Raw genomic sequence first — 17,541 nt, 5'->3', positions numbered from 1 at the left:
CTGGAGAGGTCCGGGAACGCTATACAGGAACACGGGGATTGGAGCACCGGGGTGAAGGATGGACATGGGAGGTCAAACAAAGGAAGCTAGAGGAGACCAGGGGGCAGCCTCAAGAACATTTTGGGAAGGAGCTCACGGGAAGGTCGGCGGAGCTGAGGGTGGAACCAGAGCCAGTCGGAGTGAAGTTGGAGGTGAGCGAAGGGTGAGTGAAGGGAGCGAAGCAGAGACAGTGAAGGAATTAATGGGGAAATTGGAGGAGAGAGCTATGAGAGAGCTGCTGTGTTGGTGCATGAGGCATGACATTCGCCCTATGGAGCATGTCCTCGAATTGTTGTTAGCTCTCCATACTTGTCCTAACGTGCGTGCTAGCCGTCTGGTGAAGACAGTACCAGCACCACGCAGCAGGCCTCCAGTGCGTCAGCCCAGTCCAGTATGTCCTGTTCCTACCCCTCGCACTAGCCCTGTGGTGCGTGTTGCTAGTGTGGTACCTCCAGTATCAGCCCCACGCAGCAGTCCTCCAGTGCGTCAGCCCAGTCCAGTACGTCCTGTTCATGCCCCCCGCACTAGCCCTGTGGTGCGTGTTGCTAGTGTGGTACCTCCGGTACCAGCCCCACGCAGCAGGTCTCCAGTGCGTCAGCCCAGTCCAGTATGTCCTGTTCCTGCTCTTCGCACTAGCCCTGGGGTGCATGTCTCCAGTCTGGTACCTCCAGTACCAGCCCCACGCACCAAGTCTCCAGTGCGTCAGCCCAGTCCAGTTCGTCCTGTTCCTGCTCCTGGCACTAGCCCTGTGGTGCGTGTCCCTAGTCTGGCGCCTCCGAAGCCAGCCCCACGCATCAGGCCTTCAGTGCGCAGTCCCCGTCCAGAGCTTCCGACGACAGTGCCCCGTCCAGAGTGCCCCGTCCAGAGCTTTCGACGACAGTGCCCCGTCCAGAGCGTCCGGCGACAGTGCCCCGTCCAGAGCTTCCGGCGACAGTGCCCCGTCCAGAGCTTCCGGCGACAGTGCCCCGTCCAGAGTGTCCGGCGACAGTGCCCCGTCCAGAGTGTCCGGCGATAGGTTACAGTCCGGAACCGACAGAGACGGCCCCACAGTCCGGGACCGGCGCAGCCAGAGTGGCCCCACAGTCCGGGACCGGCGCAGCCAGAGTGGCCCCACAGTCCGGGACCGGCGCAGCCAGAGTGGCCCCACAGTCCGGGACCGGCGCAGCCAGAGTGGCCCCACAGTCCGGGACCGGCGCAGCCAGAGTGGCCCCACAGTCCGGGACCGGCGCAGCCAGAGTGGCCCCACAGTCCGGGACCGGCGCAGCCAGAGTGGCCCCACAGTCCGGGACCGGCGCAGCCAGAGTGGCCCCACAGTCCGGGACCGGCGCAGCCAGAGTGGCCCCACAGTCCGGGACCGGCGCAGCCAGAGTGGCCCCACAGTCCGGGACCGGCGCAGCCAGAGTGGCCCCACAGTCCGGGACCGGCGCAGCCAGAGTGGTCCTACAGTCCGGGACCGGCGCAGCCAGAGTCTCCCTCCTGCCCTGAGCCTGCAGAGACGCTCCTCGGCCCTGAGCCTGCAGAGACGCTCCTCGGCCCTGAGCCTGCAGAGACGATCCTCGGCCCGAGGTCTCTAGCGACGCGCCTTAGCCCTGAGTTTTCAGCGGGGGAGGTCAGGTTAGGTTGGGGACTAAGGCCGGGGCCTGAGCCACCTCCATTGTTGGAGGATTGGGGGGGGGGGGTGTAGCACGGGAGCCGTCGGTGACGGTAGCCACCCTCCTTTCCCTCCCTTTAGTTGGGGATTTATTTTTGTTTATTTTTGGGGGGGTTTTGGATTAGGTTTTGTTGTTTTAGGTGCATCCGGGGTCTGCACCTTTGGGGGGGGGTAACTGTCACATCCTGACCAGTAAGGGGTTATTTGTTATTGTAGTTTGGTCAGGACGTGGCAGGGGGGTGTTTGTTTAGAATGTTTCGGGATTTGTTGGGCTATGAGTTTATGTAGAGGGGTGTTTGTTTAGAGTGTTCCGGGGTTTTTGGTTTATGTTCTATGTTAGTATATTTCTATGGTCTAGTCTTTCTATGTTTAGGGTTGTTGATTGGCCTTCAATTGGAGGCAGCTGTTCTTCGTTGCCTCTGATTGAAGGTCCTATGTATAGGGGTGTTTTGTAATGGGGGTTTGTGTGGGTAGTTGCTTCCTTGTTTAGTGTCTGTGCACCTGACAGGACTGTTAGTGTCGTTCTTTGTTTTTGTATACGTGATTTGTTTGTTTGAGTATACACATTCCCGCTGCGTTTTGGTCAAATCCCTACGACATTCGTGACAAAGGGTGGCATAGGAACATGGGTCATGGTAGTCTATTTACTATGTTGGCTGTCTATATAAAAGTGATCAAAATGTACTATTGTTCACATTCAAGGATATTATACACATTTTTTCATTGAATGTATTTCATGGAATTCGATGTACGCTATTCAGAAATGTAATGATGAATGCAGCCATTTCACACCCACAATGCAACACATCTGGTAAAGGGGACAGCTCTCAAAAATGTGTGTGAGGGGGGACTTGTTCAATACAGTAGACCACAGAGTTGCAGGAATATGTATTAGGAATACTGGACACAGCCAAAATTAATATGTATTATTTCACAGCATAAAGGGTGATTCCTACATCATTGACACCTACTAACCAAAGTAGCTAATTTTCCCTACCTCAATGTGGCATCAGGGTGGCATGCCTACATAACACATAGGAACATGGGTCATGGTTGTCCATGTTACATGGTGTGGGTGTGTCATATGCAAATTAGGTTAAAATGACCCTAACGATGCACACAATTAGGGGAGGGAGAGTATGCCAACAATATGAAGCAAAATGATGAAGCAACTAATTTTACTGAACAAAAATATAAATGCAACACGCAACAATTTCTATGATTGGAATGTTGTCCCACTCCTCTTTAATGGCTGTGCGATGTTGCTGGATATTGGCGGGAACTGGAACACGCTTTGGTACATGTCAATCCAGAGCATCCCAAACACGCTCAATGGGTGACATGTCTGGTGAGTATGCAGGCCATGGAAGAACTGGGACATTTTCAGCTTCCAGGAATTGTTTACAGATCCTTGCGACATGGGGCTGTGCATTATCATGCTGAAACATGAGGTGATGACGGCAGGTAAATGGCACGACAATGGGCCTCAGGATCTCGTCATGGTATCTCTGTACATTCAAATTACCATCGATAAAATGCAATTGCGTTCGTTGTCCATAGCTTACGCCTGCCCATTCCATAACCCCACTGCCACCAGGGGGCCCTCTGTTCACAATTTTTGACGTTAGCAAAGCGCTCGCTCACACAATGCCATGGTCTGCAATTGTGAGGTCGGTTGGACATACTGCCAAATTCTCTAAAACAACATTGGAAGGGGGTTATGGTAGAGAAATGAACATTCAATTATCTGGCAACAGCTCTGGTGGACATTCCTGCAGTCAGCATGCCAATTACACCCCCCCCCTCAAAACTTGAGATATCTGTGGCATTGTGTTGTGTGACAAAACTGCTCATTTTAGAGTGGCCTTTTATTGTCCCCGGCTAAAGGTGTGTAATGATCATGCTGTTTAATCAGCTTCTTGATATTCCACACCTGTCAGGTGGATGGATAATTTAGGCAAAGGAGAAACGCTCACTAACAGGAATGTAAACAAATTTGTGCACAAAATTTGAGAGACATTTAAGGGATCTTTTATTTCAGCTCATGAAACATGGGACCAACACTTTACATGTTGCGTTTATATTTTTGTTCAGTGTAAGAACAGATTAATGTAGCATTCCGTTAGTTAGTGGCAACGTGAAAGAATCCTCTGCCCCTAAACACTATCTTGTGTCTTGTTAGGGTTTTTCGTAACATTATCTGGGGGTGAACAGAAAAGACTGTCATTCTCGTCTGGCATTTCCAGTCTAGCTGCTGGTAGTGCTTTCAGGGTTTGTAGCTTCCACAGAGAGATGTACTGTATGGACACTGTAACTAGGGGTGACATGTACAGAATGACCTTCTAGGACTAGTCGTAAAGGAGACATGGGTAATGTGCTCTTTTTCACTGAACCAACTCACACACTCTATAAAAATCTTGCTTAACGGCAAAGGGAGACAATTCCAAATGCCAAAGGATGGGTAGGACTGAAAGCATGTTTTCTCTAACTTTATGAAAAGACTGAACTCTTTCCAGTATAGTCTATTGAGGAAGCAGCGCCCCAGTGGCAGCCAATCATTGTTTTTCCCTGTCAAACAGAGGAGTATACAGATCATATGACTCAACATGGCCTGGCCACAGCTTACCTCTGGCTGTGACCAATGTTGAAAATGATTTGTCTCCATTTCCTTTCAACAGAAGCAGTGTGAGCCTTTCTTCATGGCAGACTGCCTCCTCAGCAGCAGAGCTGAAGCAGAGCTGAGATCAAATGGACAGACAGGCTAAGAGGTAATGAGGGAGTCAGTCTGCATCATCGCTTTCGTAAAAACGCTATCTGCTCCTCTGCCGTGCAGCCGTCTTAACCCCCTTTATAAGAAAGGCTTCCTGTTTCCACAGAGTGGAGCAGAGGAGATAGAGAGAGCCTCAGGGTGCTGAGAGGGCAGAGTTAGCTTATTCTACAAGCTTTTCTCCAGTCATGAACTCTGCCTGGGATTTAAAGGCAGATTTCCTTATGTGAAGCATTTATTTCAGTTCTGTATGACTTGAGCTTTGACATCCAGAGTCAGGGACTGCAGAGAGGTCTCAAGGCATGTTTGGACCATGCACACCCCATAGTGAATGTATATATACTGTATTCTGAACAAAAATATAAACCCAACATGCAACAATTTCCAAGATTTTACTGAGTTACAGTTCATATGAAGAAATCAGTCAATTGAAATAAATTCATTAGGCCCCAATCTATGAATTTCACATGACTGGGAATATAGATATGCATCTGTTGGTCACAGATACCTTAAATAAAAACAGGCCTCGCAATGGGCCTCAGGATCTCGTCAAAGTATTTTTGTGCATTCAAATTGCTACTGATAAAAAATGCTTGTTGTCCGTAGCTTATGCCTGCCCATACCATAATGGGACACTCTGTTCACAACATTGACATCAGCAAACCGTTCGCCCACACAACGCCATACATATGGTCTGCGATTGTGAAGCCAGTTGGATGTACTGACAAATTTTCTAAAATGACGTTGGAGGTGGCTCATGGTAGAGAAATTAACATTAAATTCTCTGGCAACAGCTCTGGTGGACATTCCTGCAGTCAGCATGCCAATTGCACGCTCCTTCAAAAATGTAGACATCTGTGGCATTGTGTTGTGTGACAAAACTACACATTTTAGAGTGCCATTTATTGTCCCCAGCACAAGGTGCACCTGTGTAATGATCATGCTGTTTAATCAGCTTCTTGATATGCCACTCCTGTCAGGTGGATGGATTATCTTGGCAAATGAGAAATGCTCACTAACAGGGATGTAAACAAATGTGTGCACAACATTTGAGAGAAATAAGCTTTTTGAGTGTATGGAACATTTCTGGGATCCTTTATTTCAGCTCATGAAATATGGGACCAACACTTTACATATTGCATTAATATTTTTGTTCAGTGTAGAAATCTGCCTTTTATAATCTCAGAATATAGAGAAGTATTATGTGTATTGCTCAATATTTTATTTATTTATTTATTTCACCTTTATTTAACCAGGTAGGCAAATTGAGAACAAGTTCTCATTTACAATTGCGACCTGGCCAAGATAAAGCAAAGCAGTTCGACAACATACAACAACACAGAGTTACAGATGGAGTAAAACAACATACAATCAATGATGTAGTAGAAAAAAATAAGACTATATACAATGTGAGCAAATGATGTGAGATAAGGGAGGTAAAGGCAGAAAAAATGCCATGGTGGCAAAGTAAATAAAGTATAGCAAGAAAAACACTGGAATGGTAGATTTGTAGTTTGAAGAAAGTTCAAAGTTAAATATAAATAATATGGTGCAAAGGAGCAAAATAAATAAATACAGTAGGGGAAGAGGTAGTAGCTTGGGCTAAATTATAAATAGGCTATGTACAGGTGCAGTGATCTGTGAGCTGCTCTGACAGCTGGTGCTTAAAGCTAGTGAGGGAGATAAGTGTTTCCAGTTTCAGAGATTTTTGTAGTTCGTTCCAGTCATTGGCAGCAGAGAACTGGAAGGAGAGACGACCAAAGGAGGAGTTGGCTTTAGGGGTGACCAGAGAGATGTACCTGCTGGAGCGCGTGCTACAGGTGGGTGCTGCTACGGTGACCAGTGAGCGGAGATAAGGGGGGACTTTACCTAGCAGGGTCTTGTAGATGACCTGGAGCCAGTGGGTTTGGCGACGATTATGAAGCGAAGGCCAGCCAACGAGAGCGTACAGGTCGCAGTGGTGGGTAGTATATGGGGCTTTGGTGACAAAACGGATGGCACTGTGATAGACTGCATCCAGCTTGTTGAGTAGGGTATTGGAGGCTATTTTGTAAATGACATCTCCGAAGTCGAGGATTGGTAGGATGGTCAGTTTTACGAGGGTATGTTTGGCAGCATGAGTGAAGGATGCTTTGTTGCGAAATAGGAAGCCAATTCTAGATTTCACTTTGGATTGGAGATGATTGATGTGAGTCTGGAAGGAGAGTTTACAGTCTAACCAGACACCTAGGTATTTGTAGTTGTCCACAAATTCTAAGTTAGAACCGTCCAGAGACGTTATGCTGGACGGGCGGGCAGGTGCAGGCAGCGATCGGTTGAAGAGCATGCATTTAGTTTTACTTGTGTTTAGGAGCAGTTGGAGACCACGGAAGGAGAGTTGAATGGCATCGAAGCTCGTCTGGAGGGTTGTTAACACAGTGTCCAAAGAAGGGCCAGAAGTATACAGAATGGTGTCGTCTGCGTAGAGGTGGATCAGAGATTCACCAGCAGCAAGAGCGACATCATTTATGTATACAGAGAAAAGAGTTGGCCCAAGAATTGAACCCTGTGGTACCCCCATAGAGACTGCCAGAGGTCCAGACAGTAGGCCCTCCGATTTGACACACTGAACTCTGTCAGAGAAGTAGTTGGTGAACCAGGCGACGCAATCGTTTGAGAAACCAAGGCTACTGAGTCTGCCGATGAGGATGTGGTGATTAACAGAGTCAAAAGCTTTGGCCAGGTCAATGAATACGGCAGCACAGTATTGTTTCTTATCGATGGCGGTTACGATATCGTTTAGGACCTTGAACGTGGCTGAGGTGCACCCATGACCAGCTCTGAAACCAGATTGCATAGCGGAGAGGGTGCGGTGGGATTCTAAATAGTCGGTAATCTGTTTGTTGACTTGGCTTTCGAAGACCTTAGAAAGGCAGGGTAGGATGGATATAGGTCTGTAGCAATTTGGGTCAAGAGTGTCACCTCCTTTGAAGAGGGGGATGACAGCAGCTGCTGTCCAATCTATGGGAATCTCAGACGACACGAAAGAGAGGTTGAACAGGCTAGTAATAGGGGTTGCAATAATTTCGGCAGATAATTTTAGAAAGAAAGGGTCCAGATTGTCAAGCCCAGCTGATTTGTAGGGGTCCAGATTTTGCAGCTCTTTCAGAACATCAGCTGAATGGATTTGGGAGAAGGAGAAATGGGGGAGGCTTGGGCGAGTAGCTGTGGGGGGTGCAGTGCTGTTGAATGCAGTAGGGGTAGTTAGGTGGAAAGCATGGCCAGCCGTAGAAAAATGCTTATTGAAATTCTCAATTATAGTGGGCTTATCGGTGGTGACAGAGTTTCCTATCCTCAGTGCAGTGGGCAGTTGGGAGGAGGTGTTCTTATTCTCCATGGACTTTACAATGTCCCAGAACTTTTTAGAGTTGGAGTTGCACAAAGCAAATTTCTGTTTGAAAAAGCTAGCCTTGGCGTTTCTAACTGCCTGTGTGTATTGGTTTCTAACTTCCCTAAAAAGTTGCATATCGCGGGGGCAGTTCGATGCTAATGCAGAACGCCATAGGATATTTTTGTGTTGGTTAAGGGCAGTCAGGTCTGGGGAGAACCAAGGGCTATATCTGTTCCTGGTTCTACATTTCCTGAAAGGGGCATGCTTATTTAAGATGGAGAGGAAGGCATTTTTAAAATAAAGGATGGCTTGGCTTCTTCTCAGTATCAACTTCTCGAGTCGAAAAGTGATTTTGAATTACATAAAAGTACAGAAAGGAGAGATCCAGCTGGGCCATCCGAAATGTCTAAAACCAACAAGTACCGGAGGGCTAGATTTTTTAAGGGCACACACACTTGTTTCCCCGATTGACTTATACTTCCATGTGTATAACACACTTCAACAGTCATTATTCAATTCCACAGGGTTACAGATTTGCTTAAACACTATTTAGTTAGACACTGTAAGATGCCCGAGGAAACTTCCTTAGGACTTGAGCTCCTTTAACACACCTATGAATTATTAATAGGCAGTGAATATGAAGGCAGACACACACTGAGCATGTGCGGGGGGGCTTTATAGTGATGTCATTCACCGCGGGATTAAAGAGAGGGGGTGTCTGGGAAACTCAAGGGATGTTAGCATTTGAATAGTGCGGGGGGGGGGGGGGCTCAAAGTGAGTGTGTGTGGGTTGTGTCAGCTGCCTGTCCCCATGTACTCAGTAGGACCAAGTTGTAGTCAGCCAATCACGTCGGCCTGGCAGGAGGGCCCCTAATACATATGCTAATCTAGTCTCGCCCTGCACCCCAACACTGTCGCATAAAGGAGGGTTTTGTCATCAAGTTTAACACGTTTTGGCTGCTGCAGCCAGTGATATAACTGCCCCCTGATGGCAAAGTCAGTGTCATGAAAAAATTATAGCATGTGAATGGCATACTGAAGGAGAGAGATATTAGCTGGTTAGTTAAATCGTTTAAAAAAAAAAAATACATTGTGATCGTGATATGGCAAAAAATGATGAGACCTCTGTCCATGTTGCCTTGGAACGGATCACATTTAATAATTACTAGTCTGTCTTATTGGATATGAAGAGTACTTACTGGAGATTACACAGCTTTGGACCATAATAACTTCAGCATATTGAATTGAAAAGAAGAGGACAAAGGGAGTTACATGAAAAAATCTAAAATAAGAGTCCCATCTTAAGAGGCTTTGTGCATAAAAATCTAAGAGAAAATGGGAGAGGGGGCCGGTGACTATCTTGTCTCTTTGTGGGGGGAACACAAGGAAATGCAGTGCTCTACAGAGGAAAGCTTCAGGCCATGTTTAGGCAGTGGATAGAGAGAGAGTGGGTTTCTGTTCCCCGTCAGAGCTCATAATCTGGAGGGGCTAAACATGCACTGGTCAAAGCACAGAGGCATTCTGAGACAGACAGCTCATCCTCATTCACCTCAGCATTCTAATTTCTACCCTCAGTCCCCATATTCCTCATGTCAAACAGTCAGAGCCCCCTTATGGAAGTGAAATATGCTTTTTTTCTGACAGCTTTTTCAATTTCTACATCGGAAGACATTTCTTATTTTTTAGACCTCCCCTAGAGATACTCGAATCATTCTCCTCTAACATGGATGTCCTTTGGCAAGTCACAATGTCTGCTCATTATGGGGGCTTGAACTCTTATAAGAGAACATAGTCAGTACAGTGATACAGTGTTGGGGTCCAACTGTTACAGAACATTGCTAGGCCTATATCTCCAGGCGGACTCCTGTTCTGATTCTTAAGACAAATAACCCTCTAAAGGACACATCTGTTTTAAGTCATGGTGGTGTTACACAATACGGGACAGTGTCTTGGAGAAAGATGACGGAGGCTTCCTGTACAGATATATGGGCTCTGTGAACCAATACAAACATACTGTACAGTGTAGCCTCTATACACGTTACAGAAAACTGCCTGAGACGAGCAGAACCAACAGCTATCAGTTAGGCACAGCTGTTCAATTCACCACTAAAACCTCCTCCTATCATTGGTGGTGATCAGAGAAAGGGCTATCTGGAAAACCCCATCCATCCTGACTGCCTGACTTCACCGTTTGAGTCAGAACACAAGCCATGGAAAGACCAGTGTGACTCAAACCACTCTGTAAAACTAACAAATCAGCTTGTGTTCACAAGTGACATGAATTGTGGGGTTTCTTATGATTTCACAAGGCTTCTGCTCACCTGAAGTGAAACTGCCAGATCAGCGTATGGACAAGCCCCTCTTTCTCCAACAAACATCCCAGCAGATTTTGAGGGGTGATAACTGAGCCTGCGTCATGGACCACACTACCTTAATTGTGTTTCTTAATGTTTCTTAAGGTGTCAGCATGCTTCAGTTAGGCTAGTGCATAGCCAAACTTGGCTAGCCGAACTGAACGAGTGTGCTCCCATACTCCCATAAAAAAAACTTGAAAAACAAGAAAAAAGTGGCAATAGTTTGTCCATTTTGAGAAGCTGTAGCAAGACTACAATTCGTCAAAATAGTCCGAATTAATCTAAAATAACTCAAGAAATCTGTCATTAGTTTTGACGTTTTTGCCAAGGAGATGTTAGCCGCACAATTTTACATCCAACTAAGATGTTTGGTGCAGTATTTCTCAATGAAAAATTTGCATGAAAACAAGTCATCTCTCATTGAATGACAACAAAGACTTTATTGAAGAATCCCTACTGTTGACCAATCACCGACGAAGGGGCGTAGACTTTGGCTACCAACTTCGGCTTCCCTCAAGTAAAAATGTTGTGTGCCCGAACAGCCCAAAAAAGCCTTACGGGTGTCAAATACGAACAAAAACGTCACAAAATGTTGTCATGATATATGCACAAACTCTTCCGAGGTGTTTCGGCTGGAAAGCATGCGGACACCTTTAGTCGACACACTCACCATAGCACAGACTAATTGCATAGAGACTGCAGCTCGAAGCTTGCTCAGTCCACTAAACACATGACACCCATAATCTCCTCTGATTGGTCAGCGAGAGCAGCTTGTGCTGGGCTGTCTATTTGCTGTGTGTACGTGAGTCCTTCAGTCTGCCAGGGAGAAGTAGAGCTCCTCCACTCACCGCTACTACCGTTAATGAAGCAGCTCTGCTAGTGCTAACTGGGTCTCAGCAGCCTGAGAACAAGAGGGGCAGCAGGAAGTTCATACCAAGAACACATAGCCTGCACACAGCAGGAACCGTACTGCTTGCAGTATCTCCACAGAGTATAGTTGTGGTGGAGGGTGTTATCAAGAGATACCAAAATAGCTGCATGAGAAAGCATTCATGTAACCATCCAAAGGCCTTGTTTCTCGAAGAGGATACATACTCCCTAAGAGGATACATACTCCCTAAGAGGATACATACTCCCTAAGAGGATACATACTCCCTAAGAGGCTACATAATCCCTAAGAGGATACATACTCCCTAAGAGGCTACATACTCCCTAAGAGGATACATACTCCATGGATCTCTACTGTAGAGAGAGAGGGAGAGGTGCTTTTCCAATGAGACTTATGTGTTTCCATCAGGAGTGTGACTCTAAAGACTTGTAACGAGCAGAACCAACAACCTCTGCATCATCAAGACAGTTGCCTTGTGAGAAGGAGTTAAAAGTCCACAGTAGCCATTGTTATGTAAATTAAAATGAAAAGTACCCTGGACTTGGCCCCAAGTCAGAGCAGGTCTGCAAGAGCTATGCCCAGTGAGACCCGGGGGCCGGCTTGCGTAGATGGAAACAAAAAAGTCTGAGCCTTTTTGGTAAAACAGTGAGATAAATCTTCAGGTGAAATGTGTGAATGGTATATTTGTTTGCAGACCATGACAGTGGACTAGTAGGGAGAGAAGACGGGAAGTAGAGGTTAGGGGAGATGGGGGGAGTGACTTAAGGGCCAGAGACATGATTGAAAATCACAATTTGTGGTGAGCAATTGATCCAGAAATAAACTGTAAAGCTTTCAGAGGGGCAGCAGTGTACGTGTCCACACTCTCTGTCACGAGCCAGTCTCTGCAGTCAGTCGGTGAGCAGCAGAACAGAGGCCAGGCTGTCGAAGCTTAGACACCTTAACCCTGCTTATCTACTCTCACTCACTAGTCAATCACGACACCTCACCACATCAGAGCTTTAGGAAGGCCAACGCTAACAGCCCTGTGTGTACAGCTGGAGGAGATTCACAAATATACTCACAGGGATGAACTTTTCACAGACATTCCTACAATGTCTCAGTGACATGGCAACACCCCATAGAGAGTGTACACTCACAACATTGCTAGTGTATTGTCTGCCTGCTACGACATTGCAGTAACATGGTAATAGCGTTTATTTGTCAGCTAGTAAGATCTAGCTAAAAAAGCAGGAGGGAAAATGTGATGTATTGTAATCCTCTCTGATTAGACAAGATGCTCCCTAACCATTATAACCTACCCCGTTGATCCTTGACCACAATGAGGAAGATTACATTAGAGTCTGGCCCTAGGCAGTTTTCACTATTCAGAATCCCCGCCAGGCATGCAGTCACTTCCTATTCGCTGATCCAATCTTACAAGAGGAGGAATCCTGGAAGCATATCATTCAAAACATATTCTACATAAAACACACAGCTTGAGATATCTGACAGGCCAACAGCTTTAATTCCTTTAGATGTGGCTGACAGACTCAGGAAACGGTCTGTAACAAGCATGTCTAATAAGAGCCTATTGTACCATTACACCAAACCGTGGTACAAGTCTCAGCAGTGCACTCATGGCCCTGGAACTATGCATGGAATGGCAAAGAGGACAAATTCCTCATCCCATATCAACTCAGCCAACAGCACCCTTAGCCCCCAAAAAGGCCTTCCATTGTCTGAGTGAGTCACTGCAGGAGAAAACATGAAGGCCAAGTTTGGAACCTACAGGATAACCTCTAGTCTTCTACAGTCTAATCTCTGGTCAGAGGACCAGCATTATTTGTCTAATTCACTCTTCCTAGATTGACGAATTACTGAATGACATGCAATCTCCTGCTGAACACCTCAGTGACCTTTTACTTTCACCATCTGGTCTCAATCTCATTAGAGAGGCAGGTACTCGAGGAGAGGAGACAATCATGATAAGAATCTGAATAGCATAATTCTCTCAAGATAAACAACAGAGAAGTGAACACATCTTTGACTGATTCCAGTAAAAGATTCTACTTCCACTTTTACACTGAGAGGAAGGAAACCGTCTTTGCGACAAACTTAAAAAAATAAACGAATGCAAATACTGTTAATGATTTATCTCATCAGATGTGTTAAGTAAATTTGCATAAGAGAGATCTTGTGCGTGTGTTATCTAAAGATGTGTCCATCCCTCCTGCAAAAAATGGCCCTTGACGATAAGTAGAACCTTAGGCCTATGTTTAGTGAAATGAGAGACATGCTAGGGTGGTGCCACTCACAAACCAGTGAGTTGGGTATGTTTTTTATTACTGCAGTTCACGGTCTTCTCTTTGCCTACATTATACCTCATTATTGTAAAATTAGGATACTTTATGAGGGGAAAGTGTACAGTCAAGGCACAGGATGCATGCTCATTGTGTTTGTTGAACTATACAAGGGTTTGTTCTTTCCAGAGAGCCTCCAGAAACAAGTCACAGAGGTAGAGAGCAACTAATGACATCTCATGAGACACACACACACACAAAATAAATTGTGCTGATTCATGATTGAGACCACCTGCGAGACTAACAAAAATGTCTCTGCAGTATAATAAATTATTGTTTTGATTTGTACATATTCATAAACAGGAGGTGATGTTTACAGAAGAAACCTTTAGGGCTTGATTGTAAAGTAACAGTTGAGTTTAGGAAAATGCACATACTTACATATCCTTAGACCTTAGGCTACCAAAAAAAATTATGTAGCCTGACTTGTCCTTTGAAAACAATGTCCTAGATTCTACAAGTTCCTTCCCTAAACATGATTGTTGTTGACAAGAAAACCGAGATCAGCATCTTCAGGTACACCCACACCAGTTTCACTTCTTTTCAAACTCATACACAACTAACCCACCACCCTGAGCTCAGGAAGAGTTCACTTTCTCTCCCCCCCACACACACAACTGCTTTATGTATCATATCATCTTCATCTCCCGCAGAGACCCATGGCACTCCCAAGAAACAGCAGGCCCTCTCAGTCTAATAATGACATCATCCTTTCATATTCAGCGTTCTGCCCCCCCCCCAGGGAGAACTTTATGGTCCTTGATACCCCCAGTTTCACTCTGTTTTCTGCACTCTGCCATGCATTGATCAATTAATTTCAATCTATCACTGAGGGTAAGTGTGTAAGAAGGCAGTGGAGAATCAATCATATCGTTCAGATGTCATAAACAACTAAGAAATCATATGTGCTTCTAGGATGTAGCTATTTTTGGCCTAACCTGCTTGTATATATATATATATATATATATATGCTTGTTTATACATGTGTAATTACCATTGACAGTATGGTAACATCAACGTACTACTGATAGGGGAAACATCCCTATTATTTACAACTTGTAGAAATAGAAACATGTCTTATTCTGGTGAGGTCTGAAACAGCCAATCAAGGTCAGTCATCTACGTTTGTAAATGTGTGTCTGTCCTGCTTTTGACCACTTAATGAGTGCTGCTATACTCAGGAGGAGATTAATCCATCAACAGTTTTTCGTTGTTTTTAAATACAGCTGGAACATCGACGGCCTACAGTTCTCGAGCATTTCAAGCTAACAACATTTATTGGAATAATCCATTCTAAACGACTAAACGTAACGTTATAACATAAAATGGAAAAGTAGACTATAGTAACTTGTATGAACAACACTGATGTGCCGTCCTACTTATTGATGTACACAGTATTACCAGTTTCCAACCTCATTATAAATAAACTGTCATGTTTTTATTGTTTAAACATTAATATAATATTGTACTCTAAAATCTATATAAAAGAAACATAAACTAGGGAAGACATTATAAACCATGCAGAATTATTCTTATTGGTTCACTAGCCCGTGCCCGACACTTACCGGACAGTTCATCTGGTTCAAGCCCGCTTTCAGTGTCAAGTCCGCAGATAACAAAATAATCTGCGAATCTACATGAATTCGAGCTGAAGCCGGTGGTCATTTTGAGACTGGTCCCGTGGTACCCTTTTCCTCTGCTTTTTCAGTTGGGTGCATATTAAAGGATCGCGTAGTGATTTCGCGCAGCCATCGTGGATGTACTGCAAAGCCTGAAAATCAGAACAGAATGCCAGCCGAAATGCATTATGGGTCTTCAAGTACAGCTGTTTTCATCGGTCTCAGATCTTCTCAGCCCCTTGCATTACCTCTGCGTAGAGGGAACACACTGAGCATGTGCGAACTCCTTACAGATTACGTTATGCACTTAACCCTTCAGTTCCTGAGTTAAGTATTTCTCTTAAGTATTTCTCTTGTAAAATGCTCTCCTTTATAATAATAATGATATAGTAATGAAGCATTAAATAGGCCTTATTGCACATAATGAACCTGAGCCATAGTATTCTTACTCCACTGTAGCCAAGACCATCCAGTGTACAACTGAATGCAAACTTTAATTTCACCAATTTAGCCTGAACAATTGTATTAATGTAATACACATGTAATACCATAGTTGTAATACCCATATAGTAATAGGTATTCTATTTGAGTATTCAAGGCACGGATAAGGATAAGTAGGTGTCAGAAACAGGAAAAACATGTAAATAAACGTTATCTGATGCACAATTTTGAATATATTTCATTAAATCATAAGAAAAATGTTGTCCTACTTGATAAAAAGTTAAAGTCAAAAAAGTCAAAGCAACTGTGGGGCTGAAATCTGTAGACATGTACAAAGAGCTCCACCATGTGGTAAAAGGTGACAGTAAAAACATGCAGAACTTTGCCATTAGATTCACATTATCATATTCCAATCATTTACCAGACAGTGAGAAAAAAAGTACAGAATATTTTTTGTGATTACAAAATAAATATGTTAATAATAAACCAACATTCATTAGCTTGGACAAAAAGATGTACAAGAATTAATATAATTTACAAACACAGGTCATATTGCAATACATTATCAGTTTGCACAACTTAATACTGTAAAGATCACAAGTGTAATGAATGGAAACACACCAAGAATCATCCAAGCCAGCGCAGATATTCTCAATATTCTCTGCATGAAATCAACAAATGTTGGAAAGTTGTAATAAGAAACATGTGTAACACCCTAATATTGCAGTGATCTTTAAAAATGGGATAAAACTACTGGGGACTTTTAAACAGTTATTGCAAATATGTGTCAATGAATTTCCAAAAATTACTTCTGATATCAAATTGGGTGAACAAATAATAATGTGATAGTAATATGGGCTAAGGAACAAAATATTCTTATTTATTAAACCCCAAAACAGCTTTCATAAGAGCACACTTTGTATTGACTGAACAGCTACAGGATCTCCCATCGGGCATGATCCCTCTGAAAACTACTGTAGTGCAATCAAGATGAGGTAATGATGCAACCTCAATGAACTACAAAAAGGTGGAGCCCAAATTTCAAACAACAAGAACAATAACACAACTAAATCACATGAAACAGGTCATGAAATTGATGGGTTACAGCGGGATTGGGATACAGTAGGGCTGTGTTTACACAGGCAGAACAGTTATGATCTTTTGACCAATTATTGGCAAAAGAGCTGATCGGTCAAAACACCAATTAGTGGTAAAAAAAAAAGAGATCAGAATTGGACTGCCTGTGTCAACACAGCCAAAGTGGCCATTACATAAAAATATGAAGCACCTAGCCTGCTTTTATACAGGCAGCCTAATTCTGATACATTTTTTAACTAATTGGTCTTTTGACCAATCAGATTAGCTCAGAGAAAAGATCTGATGTGACTGGTCAAAAGACCAATTAGTGGAAAAAATATATATGAATTAGGCTGCCTGTGTAAACACAGCCTTAGATATGCTAAGTGGCCACACAAATTAATTCAGGTAATTAAATACTAACAAATGAGATTTATTTTCTCATGCTCAGAAAGGGTTTCTATAGTGGATTAAAACGTTGATCCAAGTAAGACCGTTAATAATCCAAATATAAAAAATGATTTCTCACTTTTTAAAATCAAATCAATTTTCATAAATAATGAGTGATCTCAGATGCAGAAGAGTGGACAGTGCTTGAGACATGGACTTTGAAGAAACAACAACAGTACGACTGCCCAAGTGCACATTCACTGCATCAACCTCTAGATACAACCAGAAGGTTTCACAACAGCAGAGAATTCATATAATGACATCAGGTAAGGCTAAATAAAAATCACATCAAAGCACCCAAACTATAGTACAAATTAGGCATCACATCAACAGATACATACAGGTTGGAGTCTAAGAAATATATAGTGCCTTAAGAAAGTATTCACACCCCTTGACTCTTTTTCACATTTTCTTGTGTTTCAGCCAGAATTTAAAATGTATTCAATTTAGATTTTTTTTCCCACTGCCCTTCATAAAATACCCCATCATGTCAAAGTGGAATTATGTTTTTAGAAATGTTTACAAACTAATAAAAAATGAAA

At 43.9% G+C, this 17,541-nt stretch overlaps 1 protein-coding gene across 4 annotated transcripts in view; it reads right to left on the bottom strand.

The window, feature by feature from the left end:
• LOC115167071 (DENN domain-containing protein 5A) overlaps window positions 1-15,245 on the bottom strand; it is a 60,499-nt gene extending 45,254 nt beyond the window's left edge. For 3 of the 4 annotated variants that reach the window (XM_029721126.1, XM_029721127.1, XM_029721129.1), the window contains exon 1: window positions 14,978-15,245. In XM_029721126.1, coding sequence (XP_029576986.1) covers window positions 14,978-15,077 — 100 coding nt within the window. In that variant the 5' untranslated portion in view covers window positions 15,078-15,245. The remainder of the gene's footprint in view (window positions 1-14,977) is intronic. The other variant, XM_029721130.1, reaches the window with a different exon arrangement.
• Window positions 15,246-17,541: the final 2,296 nt, after the last annotated feature.

The sequence above is a fragment of the Salmo trutta genome, chromosome 29, assembly GCF_901001165.1.
Source record: "Salmo trutta chromosome 29, fSalTru1.1, whole genome shotgun sequence".
In the NCBI taxonomy this organism is placed as follows: domain Eukaryota; kingdom Metazoa; phylum Chordata; class Actinopteri; order Salmoniformes; family Salmonidae; genus Salmo; species Salmo trutta.
The sequence above is the reverse complement of the archived record's forward strand: the minus strand, read 5'-3'. Positions and strand labels throughout refer to the sequence as shown.